Source organism: Solanum lycopersicum, chromosome 10 (genome assembly GCF_036512215.1).
Source record: "Solanum lycopersicum chromosome 10, SLM_r2.1".
Lineage (NCBI taxonomy): Eukaryota > Viridiplantae > Streptophyta > Magnoliopsida > Solanales > Solanaceae > Solanum > Solanum lycopersicum.
In genome coordinates, this window is record NC_090809.1 from 1,208,078 (window position 1) to 1,222,454 (window position 14,377).

The following is a 14,377-nucleotide window of genomic DNA, read 5'->3' on the forward strand; positions in this document are numbered from 1 at the left end:
AAATCTATTAAGTTTTTAAGATCAATTCATTTTCCCATCAAACAACTTGAATATAAGATAATAATGGTACAAAAATCACCTGTATTTTATTTACTGATTTAATTTTTTATATCATAACAATCTCCATTAAAAAGGATAATATAACTAAAATAGCATTTGTCGTGAGACAAACAAATCTAACGAAAAAATGGCTACTGGGTTGAGATTTTACTCAAATTTGCTGAAATCGTTGCATGGGCAACTTATTTTCATTATATCTAAATTTTGATAAATAATTTATAGCTCAATTATAAAGCAAGAGCGGGGATAGCTCAGTTGGGAGAGCGTCAGACTGAAGATCTGAAGGTCACGTGTTCGATCCACGTTCACCGCATTCTATTTTTTTTCTATTTTCAGTTTTAGTCCAAAACAAATTTTATGCATAAACTACTTCTTTCTTGTAAAAATTTCTTAAATTTGTTTTCTTTTCTAAACCAAACTAATTTCGTTCACATTAGTTAGTACAATAAAACACCCAATATAATTTCATCAGTGCTTTCTTTTTTCCATATTTGTGAGTTTTGGTAGATGAAATATTTATTTGCTTATAAGGGAGCTAGTAAATATTGAAATAGTCAAGGTGCACATTAACAAATAATCAGTTCGATATTCTAAAATAACGCCTTGATCAAATACTAATAAATGGATTCTAAAAATAATATATATGTATTTAACAAAAAGAGATTCTTAAAATAAAAACAATGTAAAATTTGGACTATGTTACTGAGTTTTACCAATCCGTAACATACTTTCTGATTCTTACTATGTATAAACTGATTCTAACAATATAAATTTTTGTACATATTTAATGAATTTCTTAATTTAAATATAATGAATGGATCAAATATAGAATTCTACCAAGCTAGTACCTTACTTTTTGACTCCTTCAAGATACAATTTCGACAAAACTCATTGATTTCAGCCTAAATAACGTATATGTATTAAGAAATTTATGAAACACGTACAATTACTTATCGTATTATAACTCAATTTCTAGCACCCAAATTTGCCCTTAGAATTCAAAAACCATAAAATTTTGAATCTCGCTAAATTCAAACTGAGTCAAACATCACTATTTCTCGTACTTGCACAAAGATATCAAAGGAAATGAGAGCTTAAAGCTTCGTTTTGGCTTATTCTTGTTCTTGTTAGGATCTTGTAAAACACAAACATCACCATTGCACACCAATTTGCTTGAGCTTGAGGACGTGAAGAAACAACCACAAAAATTGAACAAAGCCATAAAACATATCAAATTTACAAAATAAAGTTTATATACTAATATATTTCTGATAAAAAAATATTGGGGTACTTTTTGGTGAATGATAAATTAAGCACTATATATTAACAAATTTGAAAGGCATAGAATAGTTCTAGCTTGCTAAATGCAATTTCCTTGTGAAAATGACATTTTTTTAATAGTCAATTTATAGGTGCCGTGATCTACCTAATAAGTATACTCATTTTAGATTAATAAATGACTACAAGACATGTTTGTGTAATATTTTCCGTAAGAAAGAAATACGATAAATAATTTGAGATTAAAAAAAAATTTAATTAATTTGATAGTTGTAAATACAAAGCGTGTGTTAGAATTAGGGGCGAAAATTCCAATGCATATGAATACAAATATAACAAACATTAGAATAATTAGTGGAAATGTCCAAAATTGGCATCAGGAATTTTGACTTTTCATCTCATAGAAGATATTGATCGTTTCGAAACAACCTCTCTATCTTCGTAAAATAGAGGTACGACCATATACATTCTATTCGAAAACAACCTTTCTGCCTTCATAAATTAGAGGTACGGGCCACGAGTGGATTCTAAAGAGGGTGGTGTGAACGCATGGAAGTTATTCCCTATAGACCCTCAAGTAAAACATATCAAAATCAAGTACGGAAAAGAAACACAACAATGAAGAAAGTAATGCTGACAATAACGTAGACGAGAGGAGCAGCAACGACAAAAGTATAACAAAGTTCAAATACATTTGAGATTATAAACGGAAAAATATGAGGAAAAGAAACCAACAAGAACACACAACAGCAGAGGGAAAATGAGTAACTGCATAGAGTAGATATATATACTTGAAACAAGTTGATGTTAACCAAAGGCTAAACAAGTACGAAACAGACATAAGATTCCGTCTTTTAGAGGAAAGATAACGCGAGAAGAACGAATTTACATGTTCTTTTCTAGTAAGAGTTATTTACAGGCAGAGAGGTTTGACTGCATTTTCAAAAGGATCCAAATGTATTCTCTCCACTGTAGGTCATGTACAGGAAGCCGTCCTCATCTTTGTGCTCCTCATAAATGGCGGACATCATGGCAGCTGTAAAAGGTCAGAAATAAAGACGATCAGAAAGGAAAATAGTTGAGCAAGGCAAAATGACAATTATGCCTCCGGGGCTTGGTCTAGTGGTAAGGAAGCAACATCACAGGTACAATAGCATTTGTCTATCTTGTATATAAGAGGATACAGGTAGAGGGACAGTGCATTATCTACAAAGTTTCAAACCGCGCACCACTGGCCCTAAGAGATTTCCGGTTATCCGATAAGAAAAAAATAAGCATACTGACAATTGTGCTAAGATTCTGCTTACCTGTGGGAGGAAGGATATTTTTCACAAAGATAAAAATAGCCTTTTCAGCACTAAGCTTTATTCTCTTACGAACGACATAAACAAATTGCCCCACAGTTAGATCAGCAGGAACCAAGTACCTGCAATGATTATGAGTAACAAACATTACAAGACGGAAATGCTTGGTAAGGGGGGAGAAGCGTATGAACCACTCCATTCAAGGTGTCACAAAAGGCTGTTGCATTATCAAGTATAAATTTGAAAATGAGTTGGTTTTGATTTTTGAAAAAAACAATTTGAAGCAATGTCTTCAATTGTTGCATACCACTTTCAAATGAAGAAAGAATATTTTAAAAGACCTTGCACTTCATTTATACGCTTTAGAACATACAATTACATCATTCTTGTTCTCTAAATATCTCCTTCCAAGCGCAAACTACTCCTCTTTAATCTCAAATAATAACCGCTACATTATACAATCTCAAACAAATGATCTGCTTCACAAGAAAATATTTTTGGTATTCCGTTTTCCTTTAAACATGTATAACAAACATGCATCAATCATGTCACCGCTCAAAAGGTACAGTAGCCACATCAATACTCTCAAGAAAATGTTATTGAACAAAATCAACTTGAGTAAAACCAAGCATAACGTGCATGAACATAACAAAGAACAAAGCACAGAAGAATATCACGAAGACTAACTTTTTCTTGTCAATGTCAGGAATGTCACTTCTGTCAGCCTTCTCCACAATAACCTACCATGGCATGAAGAGAACAATGAAAACAACATGCTACAAAGAAAAAATAAATAAAAGAGTGTTGTAATATAACAGATCAAATTGCATTAGTACCGGTATTCTATCAGGGTACTTCTCCCTGATACGAGCAGCTTCAGCCTGTCGCCTTTCTGGAACAATGCACCACCAAAATTAATAATTCAGGAACATAATTTAGATTAGAGGATACATATGTATTTATACAAGCGATCCCTAATGATTGATGAGGTAGTCATATCACTATAATACATTTAAAAATAGAAGCCACAATTTTTTTTAACTAACATAGTACAGACGAGTACCCTTGACAAGTCCAATGCCAACTGCTGTATGAGTAAACAATTTAGCACATTATTCTGGCATTAGGATCAAATGCAATGAAACAAATTTTAACGACTTACTCATTAGCACTACGAGTCAACAACAACATAATTGCATACCCAGTGTAGTAGTCCCACTTATGCGAACCTTATCTCTACCTCAAAAATAGAGAGACTGTTACTATCTATGTTTCTTGTGCTTACATTGATGTCACAAAAAACATTGGCACATTCCGAAAGCTATGTTTTCCCATTAATTTTGCACACCACTTTGTATCGTTTATTCCCTTCAGTAAGTAACAGTTAGCACTTTCGGACCAAAAATTTCACAAATCATTGGAAGTGCAACAGTATTCATGCTCCCACACAATATACACAATTAAAAACAGCCCATCAGAAATTTAAAGAAAAAAACAAAGACATATAATGATGCAAACATGTAACAGAGCAACTATCTAAATTTAAACTGTCCATTTCACAAAGTAAACTACTACTACTACCTCCATCCCAATCTGTATTACTTTTCTTTTTAGTCTGTCCAAAAATAGTCTCTTTCTACACTAGTAAATATTACTACTTCCAATATTCCACTAAATAACTACACATCTTAAATTTTAAGACTCAAGATTCAAAAGTGTTCCTTTATTTCTTAAACTACGAGTTCAATCAAACTAAAACACTTAAATTGAGACAAAGGAGTATGAAATTCCAAAGAAACACAACAAAATCCCAAAAGGAAAGGACTAATGGCTTTTCCTCAAACAAATAAAAAAGCAATTTTTTTCCAATTTGTAAATGGTTTGACCACCTCCAATTCCCATCAAATAACAACACAAAATAGCAAAAGGAAAATAATTGACTAATGGATCAAGCAAATTAGAGCCAAAAAAATTGATTAAAAATCAAAACTTTGAGCCAAAAACACAATAATAACACAAAATAGAAAGATATATATGAGATTATACCAAGAGGGTGTTCCAATTTGAAGGAGCTTTTAGCCATGGTGATGGATTAGCTACAATTAGAGAGAGATCAAAATAAAATTAGGGTTTACCAACAGGGAAAAAAAAAAGAATATGATCTTACCAAGGAAATGGACAATTGAGAGTTTTGATTGAACACAACTCTTTTTTTTATCAATTGTGAAGGAAAATAACAAGAATGGTCCATTATGTTTTGATGTGGTTTAAAACACTCCCTTAAACTATGTTTCCAATAGTTTTGGTTCTTTAAATTTTCATCAAATATTTTACAAATTCAGTCTTTTCTGTCGATCTCGGTGAGCTAGTCTTAGTAGCTGCCCTAATAGCGGAGGGCCCTTGGGGATCCCAACTTGATTTGTTGATGATTTATTAATGTTGGGGTTGTTTTTACTTATCTTTATGTCGGTCATATGTAACGTGAAAAAAAAAATTTAATGAAAAATTACGTTTAAAGGTGTGAGCATTGGCTGAATCAAAAATTTCATAAAGGAAGTCTAGAAATAACAATTTGTTATGTTAAGGGTGTCCAAGATATGTTATTTTATCATTTCGTATATCATTTTACTTATATATATGATATTCTTTTTCTGATAAAGGGTGTCCAAAATACCAGTTTTGTGATTTATCCTACTTTTGATTGACTTTTCTAAAGTATAGTAAAATAAAGATAGGTATAAAAGCATCGCACATATTACTTTCTTTATATTCAGGTTTCATTTGTAGAATTATACTATTGATATTCTGGAGTTCAGTATAGCTTTTAAAGTTCAAATTTCACATCTTATGGTCTTTTTTTGTTTGTCTAATAATGTTTTTTTTTTTTTTGCATTTTTAAAGATTTGATAAGATTTCTTTTTAGTTTTTTTAATTAGTTTTTACGATTTTCGTCAAATTTAATCGATAAAATTTGTTGAATATTTGACAAAAAATAAAAATATTATTTTTTTGGAAAACTTAAAAAACCAAAATTATTCAAAAGCATACTTTAGGGGTTGTTTTGAACTTACTACCAAACATGAGAGACCATTTTTGTTATTTTCTCATCGATTGAGTAACGGAAAGAAAGGCCCATTTTGTCACTTTCCTAGACGGTGCCGTTTTGATCGACTACTCCTTTTAGCATTTTCTTTTTCATTTTTCATTTAATAATTTAATCGGTAAACGAGTTATATTAAAATTATAATATCAAGGTTATTTCCTGTTAAATTTGTTTGATCAATAAGAATTCATTCAACAAAGTTATTGATGATGAATAGGGATATTTAATTAATTGTATAATAAAAAAAATCATTTTTAAATCAAAGACAAATATATTATAAATTTTGATATATATCTATTAGATCGTGATTTCATATAATAAATATTTTAATATCATTGTATTCAACATTTTTATTTTATTACAACAATGTGATGATCAATAGATATAGATATGAGGAAAAAAAACCTTCACTTAAAATCTTTTATTTATTTATTGAATTTATTAATTTATCATAACGATATAATTATGGACATACTCAATTGCTCAAATGATATATACATTCAAATTTTTTTTTAGTTAATTCACATGCTTCATCATTTACGTTAGTCTTATCAATTTTTTTAAATTACGTATTCTTCTAATAAAAAAATTAAAATATTAGCTATAATATTACTTAAATCGAATATGTCAAAACCAATTATTCAAAATATACATATATATTAGGATTTGAAATATGATTCGAATTCATATAGCATTACTATCCAAAAAAAAATGCAATGTTGACTATTGTATCACCTTTTTGACAATGAGCAAAAAAATGTATAAATTGTATATTATATATTATTACAACTTATATTAAGTATACTTAATGTCTTTATTAAGATTAATTACAAGTCAAATAAGTAAAATTATCCCATTTATAAAATCCTTTAGAACGTGATAGGCACGTTTAGCAGAATCTCATGGTCTTGGATAAATACCAATTATTTAACACCTTTTTTAATTATTATTTTTGTTTCTGAAAATTTGTTTATATAGATAAAGTTAATTAGGGTGACTAGATTATTTTGGCCAAGAAAATTAATTAAAAATCGTTATTATCAGAGCTTCATCAAAGTCACCTTCAATTCTGGGTTTTTAATTTGAAATTTCATTAATGAATACAATATCATAATTAACCATTAAATCATCGAAAAATCAATTCAAGATACATTATAAAATTTATTATAACGTTCAAGTAAATATTTTTTAAAACTCTTATATCTCTTGTTGTATATATTTAATATTTAAAATTTAGTGATTCGATTCACACAAAATCGAATTAAATTCTCTATTATTACACGTTTACTAACCTTCACCTATCATATCATCGAATGTTTATTTAAGTCATAAAAAAATGAATAAAATACAAATAAAGTCTATTATTTAAGACATCTCTAGGACAAAATTTTAGGTCTTTATCTCTCATCTTTGATTGCTTACACATTTTTTGTCTCTATGCATAGAGTTCTTCAAAGGATTTAAAGTAAGAATTATTTTTCTTCTTCATGTTAATGAAATTTTTATAGAAGAAAATAATAATTTCATCTCTTTTTAGTTCTTTTTTTCTCTCTTTAATTCCCCTTTCTATGAGCTAAAATTATTTGTTTATTCCATATATGCAGATATATTAAATCTAAAGGAATATAATCTCTCTGTTGGAATTTTCAATTGAAGAAAAAAAAAGCACATTTTGGTAAGTAGCTTTTTATTAATTGTGTGTTTAGTTTTCTACTCGATATTTGAGTTGTTTAAATTTTTCAAAAATATTATAGTATACATGTAAAAAAATATGCATTTTTGGAGAATCGTATCCGAAATTCGAAAACCATAATTATTTTATATCTATTTTAAACTCTGACTAATTTAGATTGAATAATATATTCTATCACGATTTTTCTTACCTCAGACTCGACCTTTAAAACATATTTGACTTTAATTGAAATTTGTGTTTTTCATGCAAGCACAATTTCCTCATCTCTATTTTTGAAAGGAAAAAAGAAAAAGATTCAATTTTTACTTGGTTGACTTGATTGATTTTTTTTTTCATTTTTTTTTTTCAGATGGCATCAATCAATAATGAAGAATTTCAAGAAGAAGATATTTGGGGTTATAATAACAATAATAATGATGACATTGTTAGTGAAAAAAACAAAATTAGTTCAAAGTTCATTACAAATCCAAGAAGATTAATTATTCCTACTTCAACTAAGATGATGAATATTCCAAAGTCAAAAAACAAGAATTCAAATCAAGAATTCAAGATCGTCCAACATTCCGCCCCAGTAAAAATACCTGATTGGTCAAAAATTTACGGTTCAAAATTAAAAAAAGAAATTAATAATTTTGACAATAATGATGATGATGAAGAAGAAGAAAATGTTATGCCACCACATGAATGGCTAGCTAAAAGGATTGATAGAAGAGAAATTTCATCTTTTTCAGTGTGTGAAGGTGTTGGAAGAACATTAAAAGGGAGAGATCTAAGTAGGGTAAGAAATGCTGTTTTAACAAAAACAGGATTTCTTGAATAAATTTGCAAATTATCATCAATGTTGATTATTGGAGGGTGGTTGGAAAAAAAGATTTGAAATCCCAATTGAATATTGGTGATGGTGAAAATTTTTGTTCTTGTTTTTTTTTTTTCCGATTATATGTAAAACATGTTACGTGATTTCTTTTGATCTATACGTGAATGTTGAAAGTTTGTAAATATTTGTGCTTTCATCTGGACTTGGATTTTGGAAGGGAATCGATACTTGTGCTGATGAAAAATAATAACATCCAGACAGTGAATGAATTCAGATCGCGCCAGCTAAAGCATTGTAGTCTTAGAAGTGAAAAGTGATGTGATTTCTTTCCTCTCATTTTGGTTTCAGTTCTGATTGATTAGCTTTTATTTTGATGTAAGCATTTGGTTCATCCCTTTTGTTGAGTTGTATATTTCATCTTTTACGTGGTTTTGTGTTTTTTAAATAGTTGTGACTCAATAATTATTTGTGGTAGGGTTTAGGATGATCCATTTGTTTACTTCAATTGTCACTATGTATTTGTACATCTAGTGAATGAGATTAGAAGAGAGATGAGAGAAACGAGCGAGATTAGGAGAGGTGAAAGAGAAATGGTAGATATCAGAGAAAGACGAATTATATATGTATATCTAGCGAAATGTATATGTATATCTGTCAGATATTGTATATATGTAATTGATACACATATGTATTTGTATATCTGCGAGCGAAATTGAGCTAGAAAATTGAGAAGCAAACGAGAGAGGATAGAGAATGGAGCGATATTGTATCTGTTTATTTGTTCTCTATATATATATATGAATTTGAATTTGATAATGTATAGAGAGGATATAGGCGAAAGAGGAGGAGAGAGGCTACATGATTATTGCTAAAATTAAGTTGCAAATGGTAATTAATAAAAATCTATATGTATAGCTAATTAACTAGTATATATTTCTTTATCCGCGTAATTTTTTTTAAAAAAAAATTAAACAATTATTTTCAGTATACTAAATACTAAACAAAGAGAGTATTGTAATTTTGAAATATGTTTATATGTAGTTGATTTTGTTCGGAGATTTTCTTTTTAAAATTCAAACCAAACTAATATTAAACAATTTATTAAATTTAGTACCATAAACAAATAGATTTTTCAAAAAAGAAAAACGTTAATCAATTTCTATATAAATCATTCAAACTTCAATATTAGATTTACTATTTTGAATTATGAAAATTCATGTCAATATAAGACTCAATAATAAAAATAAAAATAGTTAGTATTTAAAATATCTTCCTTATCAAATTAGAATTAGAATTACTTTTTTGTAAGGTTTTAGGACAAAAAGAAATAAATAAATCCATATATAACTAGGAAAAGAAAAAATCGCCATAACGCTTTCTATATAAACCTCCTACAAACAATCGAAACCTTATTAATTAATACTCCATCTAAGTTTTTATTTTAATCGGTGTTTGAAGGTGAGTTATTTCTTCGTTTCATTTTTCTTGCAAATCAATTAGTGTTCAACGACTTATTTGATACTGAATAAATTATTTATACATATTACTAGTATGTTCTTAACGTTTTTAATGAATTTAATTTCCTATCCGTATACTATGAAAGATTTTGAAAATTTAATCACGTTTCTTTTGAACTTTTTAGAGTGAGTTGCTTCACTTTTTGATTATTGGTTAGTTTGGAGGGTTATCTTTGATTATTTTTTTCCTATTTGTTTTGTTATATTTTTCTTGAGCCGAGTGTCTATTGAATATTTTCACCAGATCTCTATATTGTGAAATTACACTTGATATATTATTGTTGTAGTTTTACGCAAGGTAGGTTAGTTAATTGATATATATATATATATATATATCCAATTTTTAAGGTGTATACGAATTTAAATATTATATTTTTTTTAGCAATTGAATTCTTGATGTTTCACAATTTTATTGAAAATTTGCCTTCTAAAAATTTGATTTTTTTTCTTTGTTTTCAGCTCTCTGATTGTCCAATCAGCAAACGACGATTTCTATTTGGATTATAAATTAAAGTTTTTTCATATACAACAATATACATGGTTGATACAAATTTTGAAATTCCAACTTCTTTTGATCCTGAGGACCAAATCCCAAGGAGTTTCGATCCGTTCGCGGAGTCGAAGGACTTAGGTACCCGTGGAACAAATAAAGAGTATGTCCATATTCGTGTACAACAAAGGAATGGTAAAAAAAGTTGGACAATGATTGAAGGTCTGAATAAGGATATTAATTGCGAAAAATTACTTAAAGACCTCAAAAAAGAGTATTGCTGCAATGGGACGATTATCCATGACAAGGAACTTGGAAAAGTGATACAATTACAGGGCGATCAACGCAAAAACGTATCACAATTCCTTCACAAGGCTGATATTGTTAAGAAGGAACAAATCAAGGTTCATGGTTTTTAAAAGTTTTATAGGCATAATATTGTGTTTTTGAGGGATTTTTTGCTATTTAATTGTGTTGGTTGTTGTTTTCTCTTTGAGATTTTATAATGAAACTTTATTCCATTAATATATTTAGCTTTCTTTGTACTTTTGGCATTCGTAGATGAATTGAAGTTTATAGACCTTTATATAATGATTAGAAAATATTTAGTAAATGTTTTGATACACATATATACATAGAGTTAATAAAAAATTATTGAATTTTAGTAACCAACACAAGTTGCTAAATGCTCAAATATTGTTATTGTACCATGTACATTCATATTGATAGGGAACTCTCTCGAAGTAAAGAGAATAATCTAAACTGAGTTAGATATCGTTTTGTCTTATAATTGTATCTTATCGTTCCAGGATATCCCTAGCTTATAACATATTAATAGAAACAAAGACAATCTTTTACAACATTCTTTTATCGTAAAATTACACTATATAGATAGAAAAAAAATTATTTATATATAATTACCATATATAACACATTTTTCATTATAATTGCCATCGTAGCACGCGTGTATATTAGAGTAGCACACAATAAATGGGCCTAAATATTATCCTCACGATTTTTGGGCCTATATGGGCCTTAGGAAGTGTAGCCCATATAAATATTCCGATAATATTCCGCCATAATAACAAAAGGAAGCGTATATTAAGCCAATAAGGTAACAGAAGCAAAAATATAGCAAGCAGAATCGGGAAAATGACGTGGGCCGCCGCCGCAGCAAGTCGCTTTCAAATTCCGGCAATGGATGTCGCCGCCCTACGCAGAAGAGCTCCGGTAGTGTTCGGAGTTGGCTGTGTATCAATTGCTGGGGCAAAGTTTTGTGGTTCTTCATCTGCTCGATCAAAACCCTTCGCTTGCTTAAGCATTTCCACTGATGCCAGTAAGTTCCTTCAACCACCATAACATGGAATTTTATCTGTTTGCGTGATTTTTCGTTTTTTTTAATGATGGACGCAAATAGTTTGGATTGAAAACTAAGTTGATTGATGTATTTTGGGATTTTCTTAGCTGACTGATGAGTGTTGTTGCTTCTGAGTGGTTATAGAGGATATATGTATATTATACTCAGACCTATTTGGATTTGAGGCATAGTTTTTGACGTCGTGCTACAGAAATATTGTGATTTTGACGTTTTTTTTGGATTTAGTTCTAGCTAATACGCAGTGATTTCCGAATTGAGTAATGAGTTAAACTTAAATTAAAGTAAAAAGAAAAAGTTTTCTAGTTTTATAAGTGTTCTCTTTAAAAAAGAAAATGGATTCGATACAATTCAACAGAATCTAAGAAATGATCAAAATAGAAATGATTTTCGAATTTGATTCTATAAAAATTTCTGTTTCATTTTTGAATGAAGTTAGACGATACAACTCTTATTTTGAGCTTAGAGTTTAGTTTGAAATTTGTTCGTAGATTATAATGAGTAAAGCAATTTGTTGCCAATCCACTTATTATAATCGATTATCTGTAATTAGCTTTAAGTAGTTCGTTAATGAGTAAAACTTAAACCATAACCACTTAATTTGTTATTGAATAGTCAAGCATTATATCTAGAAAAAATGTACAAGGGTATAGAGGAAATTCTCTCGTACACACATTATCCAATTTTTGGTATCTTAACTATTTCTCGAAGATTTTCTTAACCTTAGTAATGAACATTTGTTGTATGTCATTAGGTATAAAGGAGGCTGTTCACACTGAAAAGGCTCCGGCAGCACTGGGGCCATACTCTCAAGCCATCAAAGCTAATAATTTTGTATTCGTCTCTGGATGTCTGGGTCTTATTCCAGAGGTTTGTGCTATTATCGTATCAGCTATTGTAAATGCTTAACATCATAAGCTTGAAACATTCTGTGTACTAGTTCTATCATTTGTCTTTGCTTTTTTCTATCTTTAACTAACTTATGATTGAATGCAGACCGGGAAGTTTGTCTCAGAAAGTGTGGAGGATCAAACAGAGCAGGTATTTTGGTAGTCAGTCGTGATAAGAATATCCATTTCAGTACTTGAAAGTTGTGTCTCCACTTAGTCATTATTGAATACATTTTTTGATTCAAACTTATCTAGGAAGCTCACATGTGGTGTAGTGTTGCATGGCTCTTTTCTCTTGTAAAACATTCTTATTGCCTACAGCTGTAAAGCTTGTGAAGAAGTGTGATGCCAAAAAGTAGATTTCTACGCTTAATCCCAAATAGTGGTAGGTAAAAAATTGAAAATTGAAACTGTCTTCAGCTTTAAAGATCTACTTGAAGATATCATTGCCATGACAATTGTAGGTGCTTTTTTAATACTCTATTATGTCTATGTCAACCCTCAATTCTGAGTAGTCGTGCATTACTAATTGTCCGGTTCTAAGTTACGTGATATACAGAGGTAGCTAAATTCCATAATCATGTCGAATAATTTGACCTTTGCATTTTACGGGATAAGACCAAATGAGAGTTTGTTTGAAGATGTTAAACAGGAAAGATGATAGACAGCCAGGAAGGCGCAGACCCAACTTCACAAATTGTTCTCTGCATCTACTTTCACTCTCCAATTTTCCACCAAAAAAAAACCCAAAAAGAGTAGATAGCTGACAAATAACAGCTCTTGATTTTAGTTTGATATTTGGGTTGTCAGTAATCCGTCGTTTTAGTTAAAAAATGCTGACTCTAAGATTTTAAGATATTACATTGATTTCCAGGTTCTCAAGAATATGGGGGAGATACTTAAAGCAAGTGGTGTTAGCTACTCCTCAGTTGTTAAGACAACTATCTTGTATGATCTTTTTTTCTTTCTTCTTCCACCCCCTAGGGTTTTTGCTCTCATGGTAGTCTTGATTATTTTTTGGATGCTTCTCTCTCTACAGGTTAGCTGATCTGAATGACTTCAAGAAAGTGAATGAGATTTATGCAAAATGTGAGTCATGATATTGGGAGTTAAATTTTTTATACTATACTTTCTTTGCTTTGCAACATTCCATCAGTATGAGCTTATATTCTTCCCTCTGCTTACTACACTGAACTAAAATCAAAGAAAAACGTGAACGGATTTAAGAACAATAAAAGTGGATGCATTGCATATCATACTTCTTATTTGTTTGCATGAAGGGTCATTCTACGTCCTTTTTGGATATCATAGAGATCGTGCCTGAAACAATCAAAGGTCTACTGTTGTGCTCATGCATTTGATTTAGAGCATTGTTTACGGCATGGGTTGATTCGTTCTTATTTTTTGGAAGAAACCATGAGCCTGACCATATATACACGGATGATGTAATTAAACCTTTTGTCGACAATAATTGTGACATTGTATCACTTGCATGCTACTTTTTCATTTGAGCTAGTCCCCTGTTAGTAACTAGACTTATGTTGCAGATTTTCAAGCTCCTGCACCAGCTCGGGCAACTTATCAGGTAGCAGCACTGCCAATGAATGCAAGGATTGAAATTGAGTGCATAGCAGCATTATGATTCTCCCTTACCTATTCATTCAACAACTTATTAGACCTCGAAAAGGAGAAAGTCTGCTGACTTCCTAGCCTACATTCGTAGATTTAATAAGCCTGGAGTTAGCTACTAGTCCAGGAGCCCTTGTCTAACTTCGCGGAGCTGAGAATAAACTTTATTTAAGAACGTATTGTAACTGATCTGCATGAGTATTACATATACAATTGTGCTA

The 14,377-nt window shown here is 30.1% G+C and overlaps 3 protein-coding genes and 1 non-coding gene across 4 annotated transcripts; 3 read left to right on the forward strand and 1 right to left on the reverse strand.

The window, feature by feature from the left end:
• The first annotated feature begins 300 nt into the window (after window positions 1-300).
• On the forward strand, window positions 301-373 carry TRNAF-GAA (transfer RNA phenylalanine (anticodon GAA)). The gene has a single exon. It is a non-coding gene; the product is annotated as a tRNA-Phe (tRNA).
• Window positions 374-2,099: 1,726 nt separating this feature from the next.
• On the reverse strand, window positions 2,100-4,891 carry LOC101246095 (autophagy-related protein 8C-like). The gene is made up of 6 exons (XM_004248315.5): window positions 4,810-4,891; window positions 4,689-4,738; window positions 3,479-3,534; window positions 3,330-3,382; window positions 2,646-2,764; window positions 2,100-2,374 (listed from the first exon to the last, which is right to left on the reverse strand). Exons 2-6 carry the CDS (start codon window positions 4,723-4,725, stop codon window positions 2,280-2,282), a joined length of 360 nt encoding a protein of 119 aa, XP_004248363.1. The 5' UTR covers window positions 4,726-4,738; window positions 4,810-4,891; the 3' UTR covers window positions 2,100-2,279.
• Window positions 4,892-9,628: 4,737 nt separating this feature from the next.
• On the forward strand, window positions 9,629-10,853 carry LOC104649507 (protein translation factor SUI1 homolog). Its single transcript, XM_069290207.1, has 2 exons — window positions 9,629-9,713; window positions 10,232-10,853. Exon 2 carries the CDS (start codon window positions 10,310-10,312, stop codon window positions 10,679-10,681), a length of 372 nt encoding a protein of 123 aa, XP_069146308.1. The 5' UTR covers window positions 9,629-9,713; window positions 10,232-10,309; the 3' UTR covers window positions 10,682-10,853.
• Window positions 10,854-11,394: 541 nt separating this feature from the next.
• Window positions 11,395-14,288, forward strand: CHRD (constitutive plastid-lipid associated protein). The gene is made up of 6 exons (NM_001247581.2): window positions 11,395-11,598; window positions 12,392-12,507; window positions 12,634-12,678; window positions 13,402-13,475; window positions 13,567-13,616; window positions 14,075-14,288. Exons 1-6 carry the CDS (start codon window positions 11,415-11,417, stop codon window positions 14,167-14,169), a joined length of 564 nt encoding a protein of 187 aa, NP_001234510.1. The 5' UTR covers window positions 11,395-11,414; the 3' UTR covers window positions 14,170-14,288.
• Window positions 14,289-14,377: the final 89 nt, after the last annotated feature.